Genomic DNA, 26966 nt, shown 5'->3' on the forward strand with positions numbered 1-26966 from the left:
CCAATCTCCCAACCTCATCTCCTCTCATCACCTTCCAGAACTCAGTCAATCCGTTGCTTACCAAGCTTCCCATTGGCTTAGAATACCTTTGACCCCCTCATCCTGTGGGAGTTCCTGTTGTCTTCTTTTTTTAAAAATTAATTAATTTTTATTGGAGTACAGTTGATTTATAAAGTTGTGTTAATTTCAGGTGTACAACAAAGTGAATCACTTACCTGTGTACATATACCCACTCCTTTTTTTAGATTCTCTTCCCACACAGGTCATTACAGAGTATTGGGGTAGTATTCCCTGTGCTAAACAGTAGATCCTTATTCTCTATTTTATATATAGTGTGTATATGTCATCCCGGTCTCCCCATTTACCCTTCTCCCTGTCCCCCTTGGTAATCATAATTTTGCTTTCTACATCTGTGACTCTATTTCTGTTTTATAAATAGGCTCATTTTTACCATTTTTTTTTAGATTCCACATATAAGCAATCTCGTATGGTATTTGTCTTTCTCTGTCTTACTTCACTCAGTATGACAATCTCTAGGCCCATCCATGTTTCTGCAAATGGCATTATTTCCTTCTTTTTTATGGCTGAGTAATATTCCATTGTATATATGTACCACATCTTCTTTATCCATTCCTCTGCCAATGGACATTTAAGTTGCTTCCATGTTCTGGCTATTGTAAACAGTGCTACAGTGAACACTGGGATATATGTATCTTTTCAAATTAAGTTTTCTCCAAATATATACCAGGACTTGGCTGCCTTTTTTCCTGAAGCTTCCGCATCCCCCACATAGAGCCATGTTTTCCTTTGTGCTCCCAGAGCCCTTTGTCTCTTTGTGCCTGGCAGGTCCTTGGCACTAGCGAAGACTCCCCCTTGTTAACATTTATTGCAGGTCAGACACCCTGCCAGGAACATTATGTACAGCTCATGGTTCACTCTCTTCTCCTAATACCCCTGGGAAGCAAAGGGTTTCATCCCCACTTCACAGATGACAAAATTGAGGCCAACAGAGCCAGGATCTGAACCCTCGCTTAATCACCGCTAATGCGCATGCTCTTAATCTCTCTGCTTCCTATGCCTTATCATGCTCAAGTGTAATTATTCATTTGTGTGTTTGTCTTTGCACTGGACGTCGAGTTCTAGTGGCATTGAGTCTGAAATGGGTCCTTCCCTGAATCCCAGAACCTCAGCGCTACATGGGACTTCTTCATCTAAAGCTTGAATTTCCCACTAGGGAGGTCTGCCAAGAAGTGCTTGCATGGCCCACTTGTTGGGGAACTCGATACCATCCAAGATGTGCAGATTTGTCTCTATATGGCTCTGGCCACTACTAATGTCTTCCTTTGTTGAGTTTTACCTCTTGACCCCTGCTTCTGTCTTCCTGGGACCTCCAGTGTCTAAGACAGAACAATGTGCCTGTATGCTCAGTTTTATCCAACTCTTTGCGACTCCCTGGACTGTAGCCCACCAGGCTCCTCTGTCTATGGAATTCTCCAGGCAAGAATACTGGAGTGAATTGCCATCTGCTACCCCAGGGGATCTTTCCAACCCAGGGATCAAACCTTTGTCTCCGGCATTGCAGGTGGATTCTTTACCATCGGAGCCATTGGGAAAGCCAGATGGTAGCACTGACTGAGATATGCCAGGGGATCTTCTAGTTCCCTTTGGTTTAGAGTTGTCCCAGTTCACTAGGCAGACTGGGCTAGCTGGTTAGCAGTACCACTGTCTCTGCTCCTGCTTCCATTAAGTTGAGCTCTGATCTCCAGTGCTATAAACATATGTGTTAGTTGCTCATTCGTGTCTTTGCAACCCCATGGACTGTGGCCCATGAAGCTCTTCTATCCATGAAATTCTCCAGGCAAGAATACTGGAGTGGGTTGCTGTTCCCTTCTCCAAGGGATCTTCCTGATCCAGGGATTGAACCCAGGTCTCTTGCATTGCAGGTGGATTCTTTACTGTCTGAGCCACGAAGGATTCCCTCCTATAAGCCTGATGTATGATAAAAACAAATAGAGTGAATGCATAAATTCATATCGCAAGAATGATTATTTTAAATTTATGAGACTTTAATATTTTTTATTTTTGAGTTCATTTTATGCACTGAGCCACTGACATAATCATATCTTTAGTTTTTATTCCTTGGTCAAGAAGCCTATTTTACCAGTATATTTATATACATCATCAATAAATAGGCCTACAATTAGATTTTTGGTTTATTACATAATATTTCCTAACCCTGTTTCAGTTGGAAACAAACATCTTACATATTGGTGTTGTGTGTTTGCTGAAAGACTCAATGCAGTTTATTTTATTCACTTTTGTTAAAGATTAGGGTTAAAGATGAGGGTTAATTTTGTTTCTCCTTCTTTTTCTTTTCAGGAAATGTAGAAAAATTTTTATTTTAAATTCCTGGAGTCAGAAGTAACCATTGTGAATATTTTGGAGTTTTTTTTAAATTTATTTTTAATTGGAGTATGATTGCTTTACAAAGTTGTGTTAGTTTCTGCTATACAACAATGTGAATAGGCTATAAGTATACATATATCCCCTCCCTCTTGAGCCTCCATCCTCCGACCTTCCTACCCCTCTAGGCCAACAGAGAGAAGCAAAATGAGCTCTCTGTGCTATACACAGAGAGCTGTCTATTTCACACACGACAGTGTATATATGTCGATGCTATTCTCTCAGTTCATCCCCCCTTCTCCTTCCCACCCTGGGTCCGCAAGTCTGTTCTCTTCATCTGCATCTCTATTCCTGCCCTGCGAATCAGTTCATCAGAACCATTTTTCTAGATTCCATATATATGCATTCATATATGATATTTGTTTTCCCTTTCTTCTCTTGAGGGAATAAAAACCATTTTTGGGGAGGAATTGAGGAGTGGACATCTCTAACTAGGAAATACTTCTTACTCCATCCTACCTCTCTGTTAGCACCCCATCCACCGGCCCTGTTTGTGTGATCATTACCATGTGGTCCTTTATCTCCCCCCAGCCTTGGCCACAGACCTTTATTTTTACCTTGATGCTTGCCAATTGACACCTTCACCTCTATTAATTATTTATTTGCCTTTGAGATTACCTCATATTCACTTTTCAAGCATGCCTCAGTGGTAAAGAATCTGCCTAACAAGACAGGAGACTTGGGCTCGATCCCTGAGTCAAAAAAGATCCCCTGGAGGAGGAAATGGCAACCCATTCCAGTATTCTTGCCCGGGAGATCCCATGGAGAGAGGAGCCTGGCAGGCTTATAGTCCATGGGATCGCAAAGAGTCAGACAAGACTTAGTGACTCAACAACAGCAATTTTTTTCACAGCCCAGTAAAATAAAGGTGTTTGAAAAAAAAAAAAAAAGAAAAGTTGAGTTCTGGGAAGTCCTCCTATCAAGAGATCAAAGGGCAAGGTGCTTCATAGCTGTCACCTGTCTCCCATTGCACTGCCCAGGGCCACTTCTCTTCCGGGACGGGGCTTAGGGTATGCGAGGAGATGACCGCCCCGTCAGAGCTCCCCCGGTCTATCAATGGGCTGGCCTCTCTCTCCGAGCACTCACCCCCACCCCATGCAATGAAGCCATATTCTCAGATGTCCTCGTGAACTTTGGACTTTTGAGTTTTCAAGCCAAGCCAAAGTGAAATGTACAGGAGGATCCCCTCCCTGCCCTCGAGGCCCCTCCTCCCCGCCTACTCTCCCAGACACGATAGGAAAGGGGAAACATTTCTAGACTTGGTGCTACGACTTGTCACTTAGCCACCTCCAGGTAAGTGGCTCCCAGGACCATCCCCTGTTCCCAGTCCTTTGGGACCGTGTGTGTGTTGGGTAACGGGCGGGGAGGGTACCAGGGATAGCAGTGATACCCCCAGCCTGCTCTCCCCTGATACTCTGCATGTCTTACCCCAGTGCCCATCCATCCTCCTGGCTCCTTCCCGCATCTCCCTCACTTTCCACCCCAGACACTCTGTCTTCAGCCACTTTCAGTTAGGAGGTCGGGGCAGGAATCCAGGAGAGAGCTGATGGAGCCTGGTGCCGTGGTTCTTCAACAGAAGATGGAGGACCAGTCCTGCTGCATCATGGCTCTGGGGCTTGAGTAGGTCATTTAACCGCTCTGAGCCTCAATTTCCTCACCTGTGAAATGGGAATAATAAAGGATCAGGTAAGAGCTCAGAAAGGGGCTTCCCAGGTGGTGCTAGGGGTAAAGAATCTGCCTGCGAATGTGGGAAATGCAAGAAACATAGGTTTGATCCCTGAATCGGGAAGATCCCCCTGGAGAAGGGAATGGCAACCCACTCCAGTATTCTTGCCTGTAAAATCCTATGGATGGAGGAAGCTCAGGGGTGCTCAGTGGTCAAGAATCTGGCTATCCTGCAGGAGATGCAGGTTTGATCCCTCGGTGGGGAAGATCTCCGGAGGAGGAAATGGCAACCTGCTCCAGTGTTCTTGCCTGGGAAATCCCATGGACAGAGGAGCCTGGAGGCTACAATCCATGGTGTCGTAAAAAGTTGGACAGGACTGACCAACTGAGCTTGTGTGCACGCCTAAGGACACCAGTTATATCGGATTTTATCTCTTCTGAATGACCTCATTTTAACTTGATTTTCTCTGTGAAGACTCTGTCTCCAAATCAGGTCCCATTTTGATTCTGGGGGTTAGGACCCCAACACTCATTTTTTTGAGGGAGACAAAAATTCAACCCCACACTTTATTAATTGATTCTTATTTTATTCAGTTCATCACTATCCACTATTACTGATCAACTGTCTCAGACTTGGCCAGTGTGAGCTCTGGCAAGCTAGCTCCTGTGTCCTTTGGACATACGATTCTTTGGGCAATTTCTTTCTTTCTGGCACCAAAAGGATATTCCAGTTTCTGCTTTCTTTGACCCAGCACTGGAATCGTTTATTTCTCCAAGGAGAAATATCTTCGCCAGGTATGCTCATCACTACTGGTGTACTACAGTTTCTGAAAGATGGTATTTACATGGACACCTCTGCTTTCAATTCAGCACCCTTGGGTTCACGCACTCCTTCCCCTGTTGCATATTTTCTTTTTTGAAACAATGTATTTATTTATTTATTTATTGTTGGCTGTCCTTGGCCTGTCCTTGCTGCACTGGCTTTTCTCCAGTCGCCGCAAGCGGGGGCTACTCTCCAGTTGCGGTGCGTGAGCTTCTCATTGCAGGGACTTCTCTTGTGGTGGAGCTCTAGAGTGTGTGCAGGCTCGGTAGCTGTGGCACACAGGCTCAGTTGCCCTGCGGCATGTGGGATCTTCCCGGATCAGGGATTGAACCCGTGTCTCCTGCATGGGCAGGCAGACTCTTAACCACTGGACCACCAGGGAAGTCCCCCCACCCTTTGCATATTTTCAACACTCTTCTCCAAGAAGGACAAACATGGCTTCCATGATCCTCATTTCCAGAGGCCTAGAATACAAAAACAACCCTCTTATTTTAAGCTATTGTGTGCATGTGTGTGTATGCTCACTTGATCGGTTGCATCGGACTCTTTGCGAACCCATGGACTACAGCCCATCAGGCTCCACTGTCCCTGGAGTGGGTCACCATTTCCTCCTCCGGGGGATCTTCCCAACCCAGGGATCAAACCTGCATCTTCTGAGTCTCCTGCATTGGCAGGTGTATTCTTTACTACTGGCACCACCTGGGAAGCCCATTGTAAGCTGTTAAAAGTCACTTGTGTGTAGAGGGAATGAGTGTCTTTTATTGCCTTTTTATACAGTAGGCTTTGATATAAGAAGGGACAGAGGGAGTCAGGAAGTACTGGGGTCTTAGGAGGGTCGGGGGAGGAAAGAGAGAGAAGGAGGCCCTCAAAGCTTCATCTCTCTGAGGACTCGGCCACGGAACCCGCCTAAGGAAGCTTCCTTTTCTGCCTGTTTGCCAGGAAGTGTGCCCAGGGTCGGGGAGAGCCGGGGGAAAACCCACTGCTTCCTGCCCACCTGTGTGCCCTCTCAGATTTCACTCTCATTAATCAGACCCTTGGATGAAAGTCAGGCCATGTGAGGGAGATAGACGAGAGTTTTGAAACTGGGTGTGGCCTTTATGAAGCCTTCAAGGCCCCACCACTGGAACAAACACTTGGAAGGTGTCCTCAGCAGCTTCTTCTTTTTTGGTTGTGCTGCAGGACTTGTGAGATTAGTTTCCCCGCCAGGGATTGAAGCTGAGCCCGTGGCGGTGAGAGCACAGAGTCTTAACCACTAGATCTCCAGGGAATTCCCTCCTTTAAATTTTAATTTAGATAAAATCCACATCACGTAAGAATTCACCATTTTAACCTCTTTAAAACATACGTGTGAGTGGTATACTCACAGTTTGTACAACCGTCACTACTATAAAATTCTAGAACATTTTTATCACCTCCAAAAGAAACTCTGTATCTCCTTACTTTCTCTTCCTACCAGGCCCCCAGCAGCCAGTAATCTGCTGTAAATCCTTATGGATTTGTCTGTTCTGAACATTTCCTACCAATGGAATCATAGTGTCTGGACTGTTGTGCCCGTCATTTAACTTAATGAATATATCGGTACTTCGTTCCTTCTCCCGGCTGAATAAAATCCCGCTGTACATTGCACTGGACCCTTGTCCATTTATCACTGGAGGGACATCAGGCTGTTCCCACTTTCCAGCTACTACGAATACTGTTGCTATGAAGGTTCAGGTGCAAGTTTCCATGTGAATGTCTGTTTTCCGTTTTCTAGGGTTAGGGTTAGGGTGAGGGTATGAAGTTATTGGATCATATTGTAACTCTACATTTAACTTTTTGAGGAACTGCCAAATTTTTCCATAGTAATTATACCATCTTACATTCCCCATGAGTAATGTGTGAGGGTTCCCATTTCCTTGGCAACACTTTTTATTTTCTGTTGTTTTTTTCATAGCCATCCTTGTGGGTGCGAAGTGATATCTCATTGTGATAGCTCATTGCTTTTCCCTATTGACTAATGATGCTGAGCATCTTTTCATGTGCTTATGGAATTTGTCTCTCTTCTTTGGAGAAATGCCTAGTTAAATTCTTTGCTTATTTTAAAATTATATTTTTTGTCTTTGTATTGTGGACTTTGTATATTCTGGATGCTAGAATTATCAGATAATTTCCAAATATTTTCTCCCATTATGTGGGTTGGCTACTCACTTCCTTGAGAGTGTGCTTTGATTCACAAAAGTTTTTAATTTTAAAGAAGTCCAACTTATTTATTTTTTTCTTTGCTTGCTTGTGCTTTTAGTGTCATATCAAAGAAACTGTTACTTAATCCAAGGTCACAAAGATTTATACCTATGTTTTCTTCTAAGGGCTTCCCCGGTGGCTCAGATGGTAAAGAATCCGCCTGCAATGTGGGTCACCTGGGTTCCATCCCTGGGTTGGGAAGATCCCCTGGAGGAGGGAATGGCAACCCACTCCAGTATTCCCGCCTGGAGAATCCGCATGGACAGAGGAGCCTGGCTGAGAGTTTTATAGTTTTAGCTCTTTCATTTAGATTTTTGCTCTATGTTGAGTTAATTCTTCTATGTGGTATGAAGAGGGGTGTCACTTTATTTATCTGCTTATGGATATCCAGTTGTTCCACCACAACTGTTGAGAGACTGTTCTTTCCCATCAAATGAACTTTGCACCCTTGTCAAAAATCAACTGACTGTAAATGTAAGGGTTTCTTTCTGGACTCTCAACTCTGTTCCTGTAATCTACATATCTATCCTCATGCCAGTATCAATCTATCTTGATTACCTTAGAGTGCAATAAGTTTTGAAATCTGGAAGTGTTAGTCCTCCAACTTTGCTTCCTTTTTCAGGATTGTTTTGGCTGTTCTGAGTTCCTTGCACTTCCACGTGAATTTTAGGATCAGCTTGTCCATTTGCCTTCTTTTTCTTAACCTTTTTTCTTCCTCACATTCCCTCTATATTTCTAACACCCTACATGGTGGTTGAGGTTTCAGCTGCAAATAAGATACAGTCAGGGACCGTGTGACCAGGAACAAGTTACTTCACCTCCGTGCAACAAAATTAATAATATCTACTCCATAGGGTCATTATCGTAAAGATTAGATTAAATGACATGATATACGAAAGGTCACTGGAAGAGACTAAGATTGCTTAGTCAGTTCACCAGCTTGTAAACAAGTTGTAATAAAAACAACAAAACAAGATGACCACCTTTTGTTAACTGAAATGTTCTAATAGGTATACACTTTAGTGAACTACTTCTTTGGTAAATAAGCCAATATTTTTGTAAAATTTTTAATGCTTCCAAGTCAATGAAGAGTTTATAAAAGGCTCCTTACAAAAGGCATTTTATATGTCATTGCCTGGTAGATTATAAGATACAATTATCACTGTTTTGTACTTGATATATTATCTCCCAAAGAAAGAATGGTCTTTCCATGAAGAAATGGACTTTCTGAGTTGTGTTCGCTCCTGGATCCCTTGTCCCTAGAACTTACCTGCCACTTAGTATAATAAATATTTGTCGGGAAATAAAGGAAACACATAACCATCTTCTCGTGGGAACTTGATCTATCCAGACGGGGAGCCAAATACTTGACATGAGTTATCTTACTGAATCCTCATAATAACCTACGAGACAGATATTGTCACTATGTCCCATTTTACAGACGGGGTGTGGATGCTAAGGTTTGGAGGAGTTAAGTAACACTGGCCACCCAGCTGAGTTAAGATTTCAACCCTGGCAGGTGACTCTCCAATCTAGAAAGGTGGTCCTCTGAGCCATGGCTCCTGGTCAGTCTTCTCAGGGTTTAGGGAGGGGCTTTATTTTTTTTTTTAACTGATGCAAAATGTTTATTCCAAGTTGGGAGGGGCTTTAAAAGATGGGTTCTGGACTGGCTTCCATGATGTGGGTCTTAGGAAACCCGCAGGTGCTTCTTACCCACAATCCAGGACGCGCCAGGGGTCACACCCAGATTCCGTATCGCCCTCTCCTCTAGGCACCTCAGGTCAGTCTAATGTGTGGAGCAGAGCCAATTAAGCTCTCCGACCCCTGATCGTCCCTCCCCTGGGAAGCTACGTAATCTCCAATCCCTGCCCCCGGTCCCTTCCTATCACACCTGCCAGTGGATCCAACCATGACTCGAGACCACAGATCTGACCTCACTGACCCTGACCTCAAAACTGAGTGGCCCCCCGCCAACAGGATCACGGCTGAGCTTGCCTGGCGAGAGGCACCGCCTGAACCTTGAACTCAGGTAGAACTCAGTTCAAATGCCAGCTCTCCCCTTTCCTAACCTTGGAGTTTCAGTCTCCTTGCCTATAAAGTGGGGAAAATTAACGCAGACATGAGCTTCAAAGTACTTAGCAGCTTCATCGGCAAGTGGGGCTCTGCTCCGTTGGTCACCTTTCCTACCCCATGCACCCCAGCCGAACATCATAACCCCTGTCTGTGGTCTGCTTTTGCACCACTTAGGGTCATCAAGGCCCATTCTTTCTTGCTGGGACACGTCTTTGTGTATGGAGTTGTTTCTAGTCCAAGCTAACAGCTCACCTCTTCTGATCGGTTCTTATGAGGATGTGCCTTGGAGCGTCCTCGTCCATTTGGCCGCTGTGCGTTGGCCCAGCTTCCCTTTGAATTCTGTGCTTCATTGTCGCTCATGGTGTGGCCCACCCAGGAGAGGCAACCAGGACAGCACCCTGGCTACTGTTCATGAGGGCAGGACCACTGCCACCTGCTCCCTGCCAGGAACAGCTCTGATCCCCCCAACTGCTCAATTCCTCCCCAGGGCCAGCTCCTCTGAAGAAAACATCGGAAGGGAAAGGCCCTCAGCAAGGACCTTGGCCAGGCTTCTCAGACTGCAGATATTCTTAGATTTCAGATATGCTATCTCTGTTTCTGTCGTATTTACATACCATTTGTTCTGTGATTTGCTTTATTTTGTTTTTTTTTAGTCAAAAAAGGCTTCCCTAGTGGCTCAGTTGATAAAGAATCTGCTCGCAATGAAGGAGAAGTGGCTCAGTTGGTTAAGAATCTGCTTGCAATGCAGGAGGCCCGATTTCATTGAAACATGTATAATATCATGTATGAAACGAGTCGCCAGTCCAGGTTCGATGCACGATACTGGATGCTTGGGGCTGGTGCACTGGGACGACCCAGAGGGAGGGTAGGAGAGGGAGGAGGGAGGAGGGTTCAGGATGGGGAACGCGGGTATACCTGTGGCGGATTCATTTCGATATTTGGCAAAACTAAAACAATATTGTAAAGTTTAAAAATAAAATAAAATTTTAAAAAAAAATCTGCTTGCAATGCAGGAGGCCCGATTTCAATCCCTGGGTCAGGAAGATCCCCTGGAGAAGGGAATGGCAACCCACTCCAGTATTCTTGCCTGGAGAATGTCATGGACAGAGGAGCTGGGCTGGCTACAGTCCATGGGATCTCAAAGAATCAGACACAACTCTGAGACTAACTTTCAGCCTTCAGTTTTTTTAGTCAACTCATATTTTCTCTATCATTGTCATAGATATAAAACCCCTCATCATAGACCCTAACATTTAAATTAAAATGAAAAGCGCCCATTCTTGTATCCCCTGTGGTGGTGTGACTGCAACACCTGGGGAAATGCAGATCTGGCCAACACCCCAACTTCTCAGATGGACAAAGCACAGCAGGGGAAGGGGCAGGGTCTGAGCTGGAGTGGAGGGGCTCTGGGTGCTTCATGGAGCAACCCCCTTTCTTTTTGGCCACCTTGCAACATGTGGGATCCTAGTTCATGGACCAGGGATTGAACCTGGGCCCCCAGAAATGGGAGCTTGTAGTCTTAACGAATGGACTCCTTCCCCAAGTCTTTGCATCCACTGTCTTGCCCTCCTGCCTTCCTTCTCTTTCTCTAGCTATCTCTTTCTATTCTGCTTTCTTGGAACCTTCAACTTATCCCTCTCTTACTTTGAGTAATTGCTCTGGCTGTTGGATTCCCCGTTTCAAGCAGGAACATGCAGGTCCCCGTGATGGGAGTCGGGGTAAGTGGCTCTGTGGTGGTGTCTAGTCATCTTTTGTAGATTGCATTTTTCCCCTTTGTAAAACAGGTTGGTAATCCCTGCCTTACCTGCTTCCCCAGACAGAGTAGTGAGACTGGGTATCGTGTTTCGTTTTGTCTTGAACCAGCCTTTCTTTTATTATTTTAAAACTAATTTTTATTGGAGTGTAGTTGTTTTACCATGTTGTGTTTGAGTGGGTTTTTGTGTGTTTTTTTTGAAGTGTCTTGGGGAAGTCTGTAATTGGTGTTAACTAATTGGGGTGAGGCACCCCACCCCAAACCCTCCCACTAGATGACCTTCTGCCGTCCCACTCCGGTTGCAACATGTGGTCAATGCACGAAGGCTTCCCACCCTGCTCAGTCCAGTCCCCACTCTTCTCTGGCGTGCTACTTCCCTTCCCAGTGCCCCCTGAGTCATGAAACCCAGACAGACAACAGGGTGTCCCCTCTGAATCACTGAGGAGCAAGGATTAGAAGGGGTGCCCTAAAATGGACTTGTGAAAAGCTCTTGCACATGTAAAGGGCTTTCATTGAATGCTCCCATCTTCTGTCCAGTGAGAGTTGCCACTGCTGGCTGGGGAGGAGCTGAGTGGGGTGCTCAGCAATTTTCACTCTATGAACAAGGCACTGCTGATCAAGGCCTCCCCGACTTCAGCCCTGTCCCCATCAGAAGACCTGCCACGTGGCTCCCCTGTGTACCCACTGACCCCAGTCGGGCTGGGCAGAGATCCCATGGGAGTCCCTGATCCAGAGGAGAGTGACCCAGAGTTGGTCCATCATATATTCATTCTACAAATACTGGCCATGGAAGAGGTGACCTGCACGGGACTTGGTGGAAATGGGACATTGATCTCAAGGTGTTCATGGTCAACTGGGAGGCATAGACACACAGCTGGTCACCATCAGCCAGGTGATGTGGGCCACTGTCGTGCCCCACAGGTGTGCTCTTGCAAGACCAGAGTGGAGAGGCTGGAGAAAGCCAGCTGTTCCTGTGAGAAATGGAATGGAGAGGACGGAGTAGATTTGGGAAAGGAAGCAGCAGTCTCTAAACATGGGGTCCCAGGCTGGGAGCCAGGAATGGGGGACGGAGTTGGGTGGGTATCATGTTCCATTCAGTGTGACAACTGAGCTGAGTATTACGGGTTACAAAGCTCTAGGACAGTCCCCACTGCCTTTCATCCTCCAAACCTCAGCACAGCCAACCTCACACCCTCCACAAGGGCATCCCCTACTTTCCTCCTCGAAGTACTGGCCAGTCCTTCCAATGTCCCCTTGTCTCAGGTTTGGGTCCCTAAAGGAGACCCTGAGATGAGGATTCATGGGCCAGTGGTTTATCCAACAGTGCTTCCAGGGGAAACCAGCAGGGGAGAAGGGAAGCAGACACCGAAGGGAAGGGGTCACTCAAGCCTTGTCTCACAAAGAGAAACTGACTCAGCCCTGACAGGAACACTGGAAACAGTGTAGATCACACTGGACCTAGAGTCTGTACCCCTCCAGCCAGCACTGGTCAAGGGCTTCCCTGAGGATGTAAGTTTCCAGACACTTCCCACTTTCCTAGAGCCTGCAGGCTAGGCAGCTCTGGCAGCTTGGGGGCTAGAAAGGCAAGGTCACCAAGAGGTGGTGTGCATGAGCATGGACAAGGGGTCTGAGGGGCTGGAGACGGATGATACTTGACTCTACGCCCACTCCGCCAGCACCTGCAATAGCTGATTCTATGCACTTGATCTTATATGTGCCTCCCCACTTAGAAGCCTGGCACAGGGTACATGCCTAATAAGAGCTGCTAAATGAGTGAATGGATGATAGTGTTACCCATTTTCAGATGAAGAAACTGAGACTCAGAGAGGTGAATGACTGACCCAGAGTCCCACAGGCAATGGCCAGCATAGCCAGCTCCATATCAGCCTTCTGACTGTGCATCCAATGTGTTTGCTCTTCACCCTGGCGGGGGAATGCCCTCCTCCTCCAGCTCTTTCTTAGCATGCTCAGGATAACCCCTGACTCAGCAGGCAACAACTTCCCCTTTGCAGATCTGAGGCTTCTAGGACTTTGAATCGGGGGGGAGGCTTCCCAAAGAGAGGCCGCTATATAAACTGATGTTTCCTCCTAGCTGCCTGAAAAGGGCCAGAGGGTAGGTCAAGTGCTCTCATCCCAGCCGTTCTCCTCCTGCCTGCCAGCACTGAGCCCTGAGCTGCCCTCTCTGCTCTCCAGAACATGGCAGGGCCCGTGACCATGGCAACCAGCCTCCTCCTCTTGGCCCTGTGCATTCCCCCTGCAGGTAAGACCTCTGACCCCATCCTGGGTCTCCTGTTCGGGATAGCCATCCCAAGGGCATGACTGGGATGGCACAGCAGAGCATGGAGGACCGAGCAGCCTCGGTCTGCAGGGGAATGGTGAGAAGGGGGCAGCCCAGTGGCTGGACCGGAGGTGTTTAACGCAGGGTGCGTGTATGCTAAGTCACTTCTGTCATGTCCGACTCTTTGTGACCCTATGGACTTTAGCCTGCCAGCCCCCTATGACCATGGGATTCTCCAGGCAAGAATACTGGAGTGGGGTTGCCGTGCCTTCCTCCAGGGGATCTTCCCAACCCAGAGATCCAACCTGTGTCTCTTGCGGCTCCTACGTTGCAGGCGGATTCCTTATCCCTGAGCCACCAGGGAAGTCCTTAGGGTATGGGCCCTTATTGAAGCTCAGAGTCTAGGGCAGGCTAGTGGAGACCATGGCTCTTTTCTCTCCTGTCTTCTAGACTCCGTGACACTCCCCTCTTCCTGCTGCATTACCTTCATTTCCAAGAAAATTCCTGAGAGCCGAGTGATAAGCTACCAGCTTACCAACAGGAGCATCTGCCCCCAGGCAGGAGTGATGTGAGTAACTATTACTCAGGAGGAGGAGTAACTATTACTCCAGGCCCACTGAGGGCCCTGCTCTGTCATCCCGGACAGGTCACCCCACCCCCCTGAACCTCAGCTTCCTCACCGTGAGATTAGCAAGAGGATTCAGAGTTGACCATCATAAATATACGAGGCAACCTCTGGGGCCTATTTTTGTTGTTGCTGTGTAGTTGCTTACTTCTTCCGACTCTTTGCCATACCACGGACTGTAGCCCGCCAGGCTAGTGTCCATGGGATTTTCCTGGCCAGATTACTGGAGTGGATTGCCATTTCCTTCTCCAGGGGATCTTTCCCGACCCAGGGATCGAACCTGCGTCTCCTGCATTGGCAGGCAGACTCTTCATCAGTGAGCCACCAGGGAGATCCATTGGGGCATATAACATTCCCCTAACTAACCCGCTCAGCCATTACATCAGCTGCAGTTGATTATCCCCATTTGACGGGGGGCAATCGAGGCTAAAAGGTGACCTACTCAAAGTCACTTAGGACTTGAAATAAACTTCAGAGTTTCGAGACAGCAAGTGGGAGCTCACTTCATAAACAGCAACAGAAATGTGATCTTTTCTTAACCCAGAAGGTAGTATTTATTATGCATAACCATTTCCTTGTAGTGAATTGTTTAAAGCTGCTAACACTTGTTCAAATTGTTTTGCATGCTCAGTCACCTCAGTCATGTCCAGCTCTTTGCAATCCTATGAACTGTATAGTCTGCCAAGCTACTCTGTCCATGGGATTCTCCAGGCAGAAATACTGGAGCGAGTTGCCATGCCCTTCTCCAGGGAATCTTCCCAACCCAGGGATCAAACCCACGTCTCTTATGTCTCCTGCATTGGCAGGCAGGTTCTTTACCCACTAGTGCCACTTGGGAAGCCCCCAAAGCAAGCGTTTATGCAATGGTTTACAGAATTCAGAGAATTGCTTTTATCAGTCTGGAAGTTAATTAAAACTTTGAATCTTTATTTTGTCTGCATCTTTGAGGGGCATTAAAGAAAACCATTGTATTATTATTGGTAATTTTCTCCATTGGCACCAGACCCAGCTCCACAGCCTGGCATCCCTGGCTTGGAAGAGGGCATTCCACTGCCTCCTCCCAGCTCTGGCATCCTTATCAACCACCTTTCCTTGCACAGCATGTGAACTGGAGGCCTTTTTGTCTTGGGGGTTTTCAATGCAACTTCTCTCATTCCCTGTGAGTAGACACTGTGTCTCTCCCTTCAGACCCAGTGTTCTCTGCAGGCAGGGCTGGGCTTCCCCACCTGACAAGGAGGTTACCGAACATGAACATGAAGTTTTTGAAACAAAGGGATGCAGACGCACAGAGAGAAGACATTGTGTTCAGAGCCTGCCAGGAGGCTGGGGCAGCGCACGTTCTCTGGGCTTCCGCGTGCCCTCCTCAGGAAGGGAAGGGATTCCCCGGCCCCACCCGGCTTCATGGGTGCCCTGTCTTCTCCCCACAGCTTCACCACTCGGAAGGGCCAGAAGTTCTGTGGCAATCCCAAGTTGCTGTGGGTCCAGAAGTATGTGAAGAACTTGGATGCCAAGCAGAAGAAAGCCTCCGCTAGGACCAGGGTGATGAGCACTACAGCCCCCTTCTGGAGACACCTGGCCAACAGCACCTTCATCTAAGCCCGGCCCTGGCCCCCAGTCCTGAGCTGGGGCCTGGGTCCCGCCTCCTGGCAGGCTGCTCTGGGCCTGGTGAGCCAGCGGTGGTAGGCAAAGGACTGCTGTTGCCGTTTCTTTGCATCATTCTCAGGGGATGTGTCCAGTTTATTTAAAAAACCCAAGGCTCCAAGGATCCCAGCCTCTTGCTTTTCCTGAGCTGGGGAGAGAAGGTCCCAGAAGCAGGGCCGTGGCAGTCCTTTGTCCTTCCTCTGAGCTGGAGCCGGCCCTTCTCCAACTCACAGGTTGCATAAGAGTCCCAGTGGACGAGGCCTGACCTACAGACAGATTCTGTTTGTGCCTTAGCCTGCAGGTAGCTTCGATGGGCCTTCTGGTCTTGTAGTGAGGCCTCCAGGCTGTCTGCCTGTCTGTCTGTCTGGGGATGGGTGACCTCTCAACACCGGTAGCTCTCCATCATGATGGGGATGCTCCTGGGTTGTCCTACTCACAGGTGAATAAAAACCCAACAAAAATAGAGGGCTCTTGGTCACAGACACTGCCAGATCCTGGCCCTCCTTGCACACCTCTGTGGGACATGATTAATAACGTTTTCAGGAACTCGTTGGTTTTTGTAATGAATGGACCTGGAGAACTTGGGTGAGGGGCCAGCCTGGGGAGCTGCATTCTTCTGTGAAGATACGGGCTTGAGGAGATGTTTTGCTTCGTGGTATGTTTTGGCTTCCCTGCTGCTTTGGGGATAAAGACCCACTCTGCCTTTGAGGCTGGCCTTTCCCCTACGTTTTGCTGAGGGGTAGATGAGGTGGGAGTTGAGGGCGAAGAGGATCCCAGTTTTTTCCCAGCACCATGTCATTTGTCTGTCAAGTGTAGAGGGACACACTGGATGTTCTGAAATGACAATCCAAGTAAAATAGAATCTTTCCTCCGAGATTGTTCCTGTCTTTCCTGTTCTCATCTCCCTCTGGCGGGAGGTTTGGGGTGTGAACAGTTGAGTGTGTGCCCAAGAGATCACTCTGAATGAGTTGTCCATTCAAGGCTGGGAGGGAATGAAGGCAGCCTGAGCCCAGGGCATCCCAGGAGTGGTCTTGGCCTGCCCTTGGGAATCCTGTTATGAACTTCGAGAAACATACATGCGTGACTGGATTCAGTTAAATTTATAAACAATTTCCACAGAACACATTGTTGCACAACAAGCTGTTTAGGCTTCATAAGACTATTAAATTATAAAAGATGGTCTCTGGATTCAAAGGATCAGGGAGAAAAATAACACATCAGCACTTACAAGTCAAAAGCAGTATGGCTTTCATACCAATCCTGATTGATAAACTGCAGGAGCTTGAAATATGTCACTTAACTTCTCTGAGCCTGTTTCCCTCATCTGTAAAATGTTGTTGTTGCTGTCATTGTTCGGTTGCTAACTTGTGTCCTATTCTTTGCAACCCCATGGACTGCAGCACGCCAGGCTCCTCTGTCCTTCCCTATCTCCCGGAGCTTGCTCAGACTCATGTCCATTGAGTCGGTGATGCCATCCAACCATCTCATTCTCTGTCACCCCTTCCCGTCCTGCTCTCAGTCTTTCCCAGCACCAGGGTCTTTTCCACTGAATCAGCTCTCCGGGTCAGGTGGCCAAAATATTGGAGCTTCAGCTTCAGCATCAGTCTTTCCAACGAATATTCGGGGTTGATTTCCTTTATGATTGACTGGTTTGATCTCCTTGTTGTCCAAGGGACTCTGGGGAGATGAAAAACTTTTCATTTTTGTTTGAGTTTTCCCCAGAAGCAGTCCCCAAAATAAAGATTGGGGTTAAAATACTACATTTGGGAGGCACTGGTCACACGCACAGGAACCACCACCAGGAGAATGAGGATGTAACACGAGAGACAGAAAGCAGCCAGTAAGAGTGTGATATCAAGCAGAGGGGAATCAGCTCCAGTCACTGGGAAGCGGTGTGAGACCCACCCCTCAGAATTATACCTCCCTCCATCGGTCATTGCCAACTGGGGAGAGATCCCCAGCCGTCTTCCTGCAGGTGGGAGGCAAGCCAACCTTCCACGGTTCAAAACAAGCCTCCAGGTACAGAAAGTCTGAAGAGCACTGAAAAGCCTGGCAGTAAACTGTTTAAGTTCTCTGGTTGTTGTTGTTCAGCTGCTAAGTTGTGTCTGACTCTTTGCGACACGGTGGACTGCAGCATGCCAGGCTTCCCTGTCCTTCACTATTAGCTCAAACTCATGTCCATTTAAGCTGGTGATGCAATCTAGCCATCTCTTCCTCTGCCACCCTCTTCTCCTCCTGCCCTCAGTCTTTCCCAGCATCAGGGTCTTTTCCAGTGAGTTAGCTCTTGGCATCAAGTGGCCAAAGTATTGGAGCCTCAGCTTCAGCATCAGCCCTCCCGATGAATATTCAGGGCTGATTTCCTTTAGGATTGAGTGGTACTTTCTTTTAACTCCATACAAAGCAGAATCAAGGGTATGGATAAACCACGCAGAAAAGAGGACATTCTGATGTGGGGAAAAGAGCCTGCAGAAATCCTTAACAAAGAGCTGGCATCTGAATGGTGACTGAGCTTTCCCTCTGAAAAGAAGAGTGGTTTTCTAAGGATGGAAGACAGCTTGCACCTTCAGGGATGAGAGACTGAACCACAAATAGACATTGGTCTCATAGGTGACAACAGAACTCTGACGCAGAGCCTCTGTAGCAACCAGCCCAGAACCATCACGAGAGGGGTCAGTGACTGCCAGCGCCTTAATGGTCCCCCTTTTCCAACTTGGAACCAGTCAGAGAAAGCCAAATATACTCCTGGGGTTTTCCCTGGAGGCCCAGTGGTAAAGAACCTGTCTGCTAATGCAGGAGACACAAGAGACTTGGGTTCGATCCCTGGGTCGGGAAGATGCCCTGGAGTAGGAAATGGCAACCCACTCCAGTACTCTTGCCTGGGAAATCCCAAGGACAGAGGAGCCTGGTGGGCTACAGTCCATGAGGCCACAAAGAGTCGGACACGACTGAGCAACTAAAAACCAGTTGTTAAGACTTCGCCTCCCAGTGCAGAGGATACCGGTTTGATCCCTGGTCAGAGGAGCTAAGAGTCCACATGCCTGGTGGCCAAAAAAACAAAACATAAAAAACAGAAATAACATTGTAACAAATTCAATAAAGACTTTTTTCCCACACCGAAAAAATATTTAGAGAAACAAACAAACTCCCAAATCAATCACAGAAGATGTCTGCTTCTAATTATCCCGTCTCCAGCTTCCTGACCCCAGCTTCCAATGAAGACATCCCTGTGCCTTCCTTCACATCCTCCCTGAAACTCTCCCACCCGCCCGGTGGCCCGTGAGTCCCTGCAAAACGCAAATGATGCATCTGACTCCTCTGCTGAACGAACTGTCTTTTCTGGTTCTCATCTGGCGGTTCGTGTTTGTTTCGTCAGATCTGGTACAGCGGCAGCCAGGCTCATGAGAGGATTGAAGCAGATGATGGCAAGGAGACGAGTGCCCCCGAGAGGGTGGAGAGGCTGGAACTCTGTCCTACGGCTGGCAGGTGTGTTTCCTGATCCAGCCTCTCTGGATGGTCTGGGAGCATATGTTAAAAGGTTAAACACGCATCCCATTGACCCAGCAATTCCACCTCCAGGAGTGTGTCCTACACACTTGCCCAGAAGTGCATGTACAAGAATGCAGGCAGTGCTATTCGTGTGGCTTCTCTTGTTTCAGAGTGCGGGCTCAGTAGTTGTTGCTCACGGGCTTAGTTGCCCTGTGGCGTGCAGGATTTTAATTCCCAGACCGGGGATAAAACCCATGTCCCCTGCATTGCAAAGTGGATTCTTAACCAATGGACACCAGGGAAGTCCCCCAAGACATATTTTTAAGTGGAAAAAAAAAAAGCAAGGTGCATAAGGGCATGAAGTGTATGATCCTATTTGTGCAAATAAAGATGCTTGTATGCTTAGCAACTTGATGGACACAGACCATCAAGAGTGGTTGCCTTTGGCAAGTCAGAATGGGAGTCAGGGAGACAGAAGATATTGTGACATCTTTATTAGTACTTTTCTGGGGTGTTTAAACTTCTTGCGATGTGCACTTATCCCTTTTGTAGTAAAAACTAGTGTACGGAAGCTGTATTTTCTGTGCCCCTTTCCCTCGGGCCGTATACCTTCGGTGTGCTCCTGACTTCTTCCAACAGTCAGGAGGATCTGTGGCTCTGTGCCTGGGTACTTCATTCTTTGCCAGAAATACCAGGGAATGAAGAGCCCCAGGTAGCCCTCAACCAACAGCTAATTAGAGTGGATGTCTCGAAGAAGGAAATGGCAACCCAATTCTGTATTCTTGCCTGCAGAATCCCACGGACAGGGGTTGAACCTGGTGGGCTATATAGTCCATGGGGTTGAACATGACTGAGGTTGGACATGACTGAGCCATTGAGCACGCATCAGTGTAGTAGAAAAAAAAACATAAAAATAAAATAAAGTAGACATCTAACCACCATCCCAAGTCCCTACCTCCTTGGTGGAAAAAGCCCTGGGGAATGTGTTCTCCGCTATCTGCCAACAAATTGCTGTTTCACAATCAATTACAGGCTTGACAACACACCCTTCTGGCTGCCTGCCCTTCTTGCTGGTGTGTCTGCATCTCCTAAATAAACTACATACTCTTGGACCCTCATCTCAGGGTTTGTTTCTGAGGGAATGCAAACCAAGTCAATCAGTTTAAGTGACAAAAAAAATAAATAAATAAAGGAGAGACCACTCTGTCTGAGGAGTCAGATGGATTTGATCCCAGCCCCCTCCATTTTTGGCTGTGTGATGCTGGAGAAAGTTAATTGAGCTCCCTGGCCTCAGTTCCCACATCTCTAAAATGAGCATAACAGAAGTATCTGCCTCATGCGTTGGCCATGAGGACTAAATAAGGCACTTAATGCATAGGAAACGCTTATCCTAATGCCAGGCACATGGTAACTACTCAATGCGTGTTAACTGCAGGCAGGCTCAAGTTAAGGCAGGAGGCAGAGAAGCCGAAGCTGGTCCTGCTATGGCCAGGGCACCTGGTTGACCCTTCTGTGGCCATTCCAGTGTCTCTGGGCCCACCTACTTCCTCCTGTCTCATTTCTCTGATGGCCATTAAGTGCCTCTGCAGAAAGGAGATCCTCACTGCAATGCTGATTGTGGAGCAACTGAACTGTCCACCAGAAGTCCCAGCCTGCCTTGACCCTGGTCTCTCTTTAGAATGTGAGCCTTGGCTGTGGGTAGTCAGTCTGTGTGTAGGGAGGTGACACCCTCCTGCCCCGCTTCTGGGTTGGCCACCGGCACGATGACAATGCATGGAGTCACCCAGTCTTTCTCCTGCTACCTTGAGATATTCCCGAGATGGAGAGGGTGCTGGGAATTGCTGTGGTCAGGGAAAGACAGAGCTTTGTGAAACCAAAGTTGGGCTGTATTTGGGAGAGCAACCTGCCCCAGACAAAACCTGTCATATGACTCACTGAAACTGAGTAATTAAGCTCTGTTATAGCCCACGGCTGGTGGATCAAAAAGTATAATCGTAACCCAAGGGTAGGGGAGGAAGTGAGCACAGGTGAGCCCCTGAGCCCGAGGAGAGGGGTATGAAGGAGACCCACAGAACAGCAGTTCTCAACCCTCCGGGGCCTCAGAATCTGGCTTGCTCTAGTCATGGCGCATGGGCTTCTCATTGCAGTGGCTTCTCTTGTTGCAGAGAATGGATTCTAGGGTGCACAGTAGTTCAGTGGTTGTAATGCATGGGCTTAGTTGCCCCTTGGCTCATGGGAATCTTCCTGGACCAGGGGTTGAATTCATGTCCTTTGCATTGGCAGGTGGATTCTTAACCACTGGACCACCCGAGAAGTCTCTGTGCAAAAGCTTTTAAGTTTAATTAGGTTCCATTTCTTTATTTTTGCTTTTATTTCTGCTGTTTTAGGAGAAAGATGCCCCTAAAATATATTGCTATGATTTATGTCAAAGAGAGTTCCATTTATGTTTTCTGCTGGGAATTTTATGGTTTCTGGACTTACATTAGGTCTTTAATCGATTTTTAGTTTATTTTTGTATACGGTATTAGAAAATGTTCTAATTTTATTCTTTTAAGTCATTTAAGCTTTTATTTTTGTGAGAGGATTCAAAGGAGAGCTTTAATACAGGTGAGACTCGAGGCTTTTGAAGAGGATCTAAGTCTTGATGAAGTGATTCAGACTCAAATCTTGAATGCATAATCATGGTAGTTCCCAGGGTCTTCAAAAACTTATACTTGATGCTTTCCCAAAGTGCTAAGATTTGAATGCCAAAGTGCAAACTGATTCATGTTTCTGTCCATTAGTGGTCCATGGATTTCTTTAAATGAAGTCATGTTAGCGCCCACAGATATCAGAGTTCTGCAAAACTGGAATCCGCGGTTCCAGGATGATCACAGATGCCCTGCCCCTAATTTCATTCTTTTACATGTAGCTGTCCAGTTTTCCCAGCACCGCTTGTAGAAAAGACTGTTTTTTCTCCATTGTTTATTCTTGCCTCCTTTGTTGTAGATTAATTGATCATTAAGTATGTGGTCACATTATTTCTGGGCTCTCTGTTCTGTTCTGTTGATTTCTGTCTGTTTTTGTGCCAGAACCATACTGTTTTGATTACTGTCACTTTATAAAGTAGTCTAAGTTAGAAAATGTGATTCCTCCAGCTCTTTCTTTCCTCCAGTTCTTCTTTCTCAAGATTGTTTTGGATCTTTTGTGTTTCCATACAAAATTTAAAACTATTTGTTGTAGAACTTGTGGTTGCTGGAGGGAAGGGTGGTAGGAGGGATGGTTAGGGAGTTTAGGACTGACATGTACACACTACTATATTTAAAATAAAGAGCCAGTGAGGGCTTCCCTTGTAGCTCAGTCGGTAAAGAATCTGCCTGCAGTGCAGGAGATCTGGGTTCAATCCCTGGGTTGGGAAGATCCCCTGGAGAGGGAAATGGCAACCCGCTCCAGTATCCTTGCCTGGAAAATCTCATGGACAGAGGAGCCTGGTGGGCTGCAGTCCATGGGGTTGCAAAGAGTCAGACACAACTGAGTGACTAACACTAAGGACCTCCTGTATATATATTTTTTTAAAAAAGCAGGGTCTTCCCTGGTGGTCCAGTGGCTAAGACTCTAAGCCCCCAAATGCTGGGGGCCTGGGTTCAATGCTTGGTCAGGGAATTAGATCCTACATGTTGACATATGGCAAAAGCCACCACAATATTGTAAAGTAATTATCTTCCAGTGAAAATAAATTAATTAATTAAAAAAAAGAGAGAATTCTGAAATTAAAAGACCCTGCATGCCACAACAAAGATCCAAGATCCTGCGAGCTGCAACTAAGACCTGGTTCAGTTCAGTTCAGTTCAGTTCAGTCGCTCAGTCGTGTCTGACTCTTTGCGACCCCATGAATCGCAGCACGCCAGGCCTCCCTGTCCATCACCAACTCCCGGAGTTCACTCAGACTCACGTCCATTGAGTCAGTGATGCCATCCAGCCATCTCATCCTCCGTCGTCCCCTTCTCCTCTTGCCCCCAATCCCTCCCAGCATCAGAGTCTTTTCCAATGAGTCAACTCCTTGCATGAGGTGGCCAAAGTACTGGAATTTCAGCTTTAGCATCATTCCTTCCAAAGAAATCCCAGGGTTGATCTTCAGAATGGACTGGTTGGATCTCCTTGCAGTCCGAGGGACTCTCAAGAGTCTTCTCCAACACCATAGTTCAAAGCATCAATTCTTCGGTGCTCAGCCTTCTTCACAGTCCAACTCTCACATCCATACACGACCACCGGAAAAACCATAGCCCTGACTAGACGGACCTTTGTTGGCAAAGTAATGTCTCTGCTTTTCAATATGCTATCTAGATTGGTCATAACTTTCCTTCCAAGGAGTAAGCTTCTTTTAATTTCATGGCTGCAATCACCATCGGCAGTGATTTGGGAGCCCAAAAAAATAAAGTCTGACACTGTTTCCACTGTTTCCCCATCTGTTTCCCATGAAGTGATGGGACTGGATGCCATGATCTTCGTTTTCTGAATGTTGAGCTTTAAGCCAACTTTTCACTCTCCTCTTTCACTTTCATCAAGAGGCTTTTGAGTTCCTCTTCACTTTCTGCCATAAGGGTGGTGTCATCTGCATATCTGAGGTTATTGTTATTTCTCCCGGCAATCTTGATTCCAGCTTGTGCTTCTTCCAGACCTGGTGCAGCCAACTACATAAATTAAAAAAAAATTTTTTTTTAAGTAGATGTCAGAGCTTTAAAAAAAATTAGTTCTAGCTCTTTGGAAACATGTTCTTTGTATTTTGGGGGGAGGGGGGAGGGGAAATGCATGACAGTCTTTTCTTTTAAATGATTTTCAGTACACCAAGTAGTAACATGTAACAAGTTAGTGAATTCTAATCTAGCACTTTTGAATAAGAGAAACTAAAAGCAGCCCAGTACTAGGACCCATTGTTCTAACTCTTAGCCGGAAAAAGTACTGTATTAAGGCTGGCTGCTGCTTCACATCAGTTATAAATAAATACTTATTACTTTTTCAGAGATAAAGCCCCTGACCTTCAAGAGAGACTTAGGGAAAGAAATATTTTAATCCCATTCTTTCTTAAGAAAATCGGGTTTTTAAAAACTATCTAAGAAAGAAAAGTCAGTGTTAATAATATGCTGCTTGACCGAAAAGGCATAGAAAACAGACAACATATATCCATTAAATTTCTAAGATATATGAGATAAAAAGATACCACCTTTGGATAAGCTTGCAGCCTGTACAAAGAATCTATGTTTTCTATTCTGCAAAAAGTGAAGGGACCTACTATATAACACACAGAAGTAATTTAATGCCTTTTTGTAAGACTATAACTCCAGCCTTGCTCAAGCCTCAGGTTCCATGAAGGCATTCAAAACACCAGTCCACAGAACAGGTGCTTTTCTCCAGCCTCTATCTATTTATGCGGTAGTTCTCATGGATTTCTGGCCAGATGGCGCAGACAAAGGCCAAGAGGTTATCCAGGACGTCATCCCTGTCCTGCCGGAAGTAGATCTGAAGGATGGTCATGTTCTCCCGGGTGTCCTTCTCCACTTCAGGGCTGCAGCTGCTGTGGGATCGCAGAGCCCAGCTTCCTTGGCCTGGAATTCCTTCTCCTCCCGACTGACTAGCCATGTCGGTGGCAGCAGCGACTTATCACCCCTGTCCTTTGTATCTTGAAAGGGATTGCACTGAATCTATAGTTTGCCTAGGGAGCGTGCATGCATGCAGCATGTTTCCATCATGTCCGATTCTTTGTGACTCCAAGAACTGTAACCCGCCAGTTTCCTCTGTCCTTGGGATTATCCAGGCAAGGACACTGCAGTGGGTTGTCCTTTTCTCCTCCAGGCGATCTTCCCAACCCAGGGACCGAATCTGAGTCTCGTGCTGCTTCTGCACTGGCAAGCAGATTCTTGCCAATTGGGAAGCCCAGATGGCCTAGGGTAGTATGGTCATTTTAACGACATTAATTCTTCCAGTCCACATCCTAAAGTCTTGTACTTTCTCAAAGCCTTTGAACTTTTCAGAGCATCCTCCCCTCCCTTCTCCTCCTCTCCCACGTCTCCTCCTTCCTCTCCTCCTCCCTGGGTTTTTCTCCTCTCTCCCACCAGCCAGCCTTCCTACCGGGTTCAACAAGGTCCCACCCACCTATCGAGAGGACGACCATATAATGATGGGGGTCCCTGCATTGCTGACCCCCCAGTGATCAGTTCCTTCAGAGAAACAGCAGTTCTCTTCTCCCCGATTCCCACTTCCTTCCTGGAAACGTACCTTCTGGGAGGGGTTACTGGCAAGGGGTTTTGTTTGGCAGAGAAAGATGTTTTGCTGTCAGAACTTCTGGATTCTTATTGCAGATCTAGATCTCAGCCCTTGCAAAGCGATTTGTTCCAAAGAATCCCAAGGCCTCATCTCTTCAAGGCCTTGTAAAAAGGTGGTGGTTGTTTAGTTGCCAAGTCGTGTCTGATGAACTGCAGCGCTCCAGGTTCCTCTGTCCTTCACTATCTCCTGGAGTTTGCTCAGACTCATGCCCATTGAGTCGGTGATGTCGTCCAACCATCTCATCCTCAGTTGCCCCCTTAGTTGTCTGGAATTCTCTGATACTCCAGTGGTGGTTAGAACTCTGTGTTCCCCTGCAAGGGCTCAGATTCAATCCTTGGTTGGGGAATTAAGATCCTGCAAGCCACACAGGTATACCTGCGGCAGATTCATTTCGATATTTGGCAAAACTAATACAATATTGTAAAGTTTAAAAATAAAAGAAAATTTTAAAAAAAATCATCAATCAAAAAAAAAAAAAAAAAAAATCCTGCAAACCACGCAGCCAAAAAAAAAAGTAATTGTTTTAACTTCCCAGAATTACACATTCATCAATTTCCAGGAAATCCCTTCAGAAAACATTCAACATTTACTCTCCTAAAGCTGTGTGCCTGGGTCTTTCACCCAGCATTCCACCCAAGAAACAGATGAGGCTGGGGGAGGAGAGAGAGGGGACATAGGGAGGACAACTCAGGCACCTCCCCAGCTTGACTCCTGACCAATCCCATCTCCGCTCTATCTGCCCCTTCTTTGATAAGGGGAATAATCACGTTCAGATAAGTTTTGTTTGGCCTCTATATTTCTTGATTCTAGGGAAAAGAAATATACTGTGACTGGCTTTCCCTGGAAATCTCAGTATCCTTCTCCTGACTCTCTGGTTGGTAGTCGTTTAGTCGCTTAAGCGGTGCTGGACTCTGTGACCTCATGGACTGTAGCCCACCAGGCTCCTCTGTCCATGGGATTCTCCAGGCAAGAATACTGGAGTGGGTTGCCATTTCCTCCTCCAGGGGATCTTCCCAACCCAGGGATCAAACCCGGGTCTCCTGCCTTGCCGGCAGATTCTTTACTGACTGAACTACAAGGGAAGCCCTAATTTCAGAACAGTGATAAATCCTAGGGAACATGCACTTCTTGTCTGGATGCTGTGGGTATGACCCCCTCTGGTGATATCACCCAGGGACCTGTTTCCAAGACTCACCTGGAAAAACATCTCTCGGATCTCAGAATTAGGAAGAGCTGCACGAATCTCAGACAACCAGCAGCTTGCTTTTATGTTGTGTATGCTGTGAATCTTGGGACTGATAGCACTTCCCTTTTGATAGCATTCAGTTCAATTCAGTTGCTCAGTCGTGTCCGACTCTTTGCAACTCCATGAATCACAGCACGCCAGGCCTCCCTGTCCATCACCAACTCCTGGAGTTCACTCAGACTCACATCCATTGAGTCAATGATGTCATCCAGCCATCTCATCCTCTGTTATCCCCTTCTCCTCCTGCCACCAATCCCTCCCAGCATCAGAGTCTTTTCCAGTGAGTCAACTCTTCACATGAGGTGGCCAAAGTACTGGAATTTCAGCTTTAGCATCATTCCTTCCAAAGAAATCCCAGGGCTGATCTCCTTCAGAATGGACTGGGTGGATCTC

General features: G+C 46.9%; 1 protein-coding gene across 1 annotated transcript; it reads left to right on the top strand.

The window, feature by feature from the left end:
- Positions 1-13041: 13041 nt before the first annotated feature.
- On the top strand, positions 13042-16409 carry CCL24 (C-C motif chemokine ligand 24). Its single transcript, XM_070362287.1, has 3 exons — positions 13042-13257; positions 13726-13843; positions 15328-16409. Exons 1-3 carry the CDS (start codon positions 13194-13196, stop codon positions 15494-15496), a joined length of 351 nt encoding a protein of 116 aa, XP_070218388.1. The 5' UTR covers positions 13042-13193; the 3' UTR covers positions 15497-16409.
- Positions 16410-26966: the final 10557 nt, after the last annotated feature.

The sequence above is a fragment of the Bos mutus genome, chromosome 25, assembly GCF_027580195.1.
Source record: "Bos mutus isolate GX-2022 chromosome 25, NWIPB_WYAK_1.1, whole genome shotgun sequence".
In the NCBI taxonomy this organism is placed as follows: Eukaryota; Metazoa; Chordata; class Mammalia; order Artiodactyla; family Bovidae; genus Bos; species Bos mutus.

What these genes read in the sequence shown, in the direction of transcription:
- CCL24 (XM_070362287.1), top strand. Translation starts at nt 13,194, where the DNA reads ATGGCAGGGCCCGTGACCATGGCAACCAGCCTCCTCCTCTTGGCCCTG. An exon ending in CCTGTGCATTCCCCCTGCAG is followed by an intron (nt 13,258 to 13,725) that starts GTAAGACCTCTG and finishes CCTGTCTTCTAG; the next exon opens with ACTCCGTGACACTCCCCTCT. An exon ending in TGCCCCCAGGCAGGAGTGAT is followed by an intron (nt 13,844 to 15,327) that starts GTGAGTAACTAT and finishes TTCTCCCCACAG; the next exon opens with CTTCACCACTCGGAAGGGCC.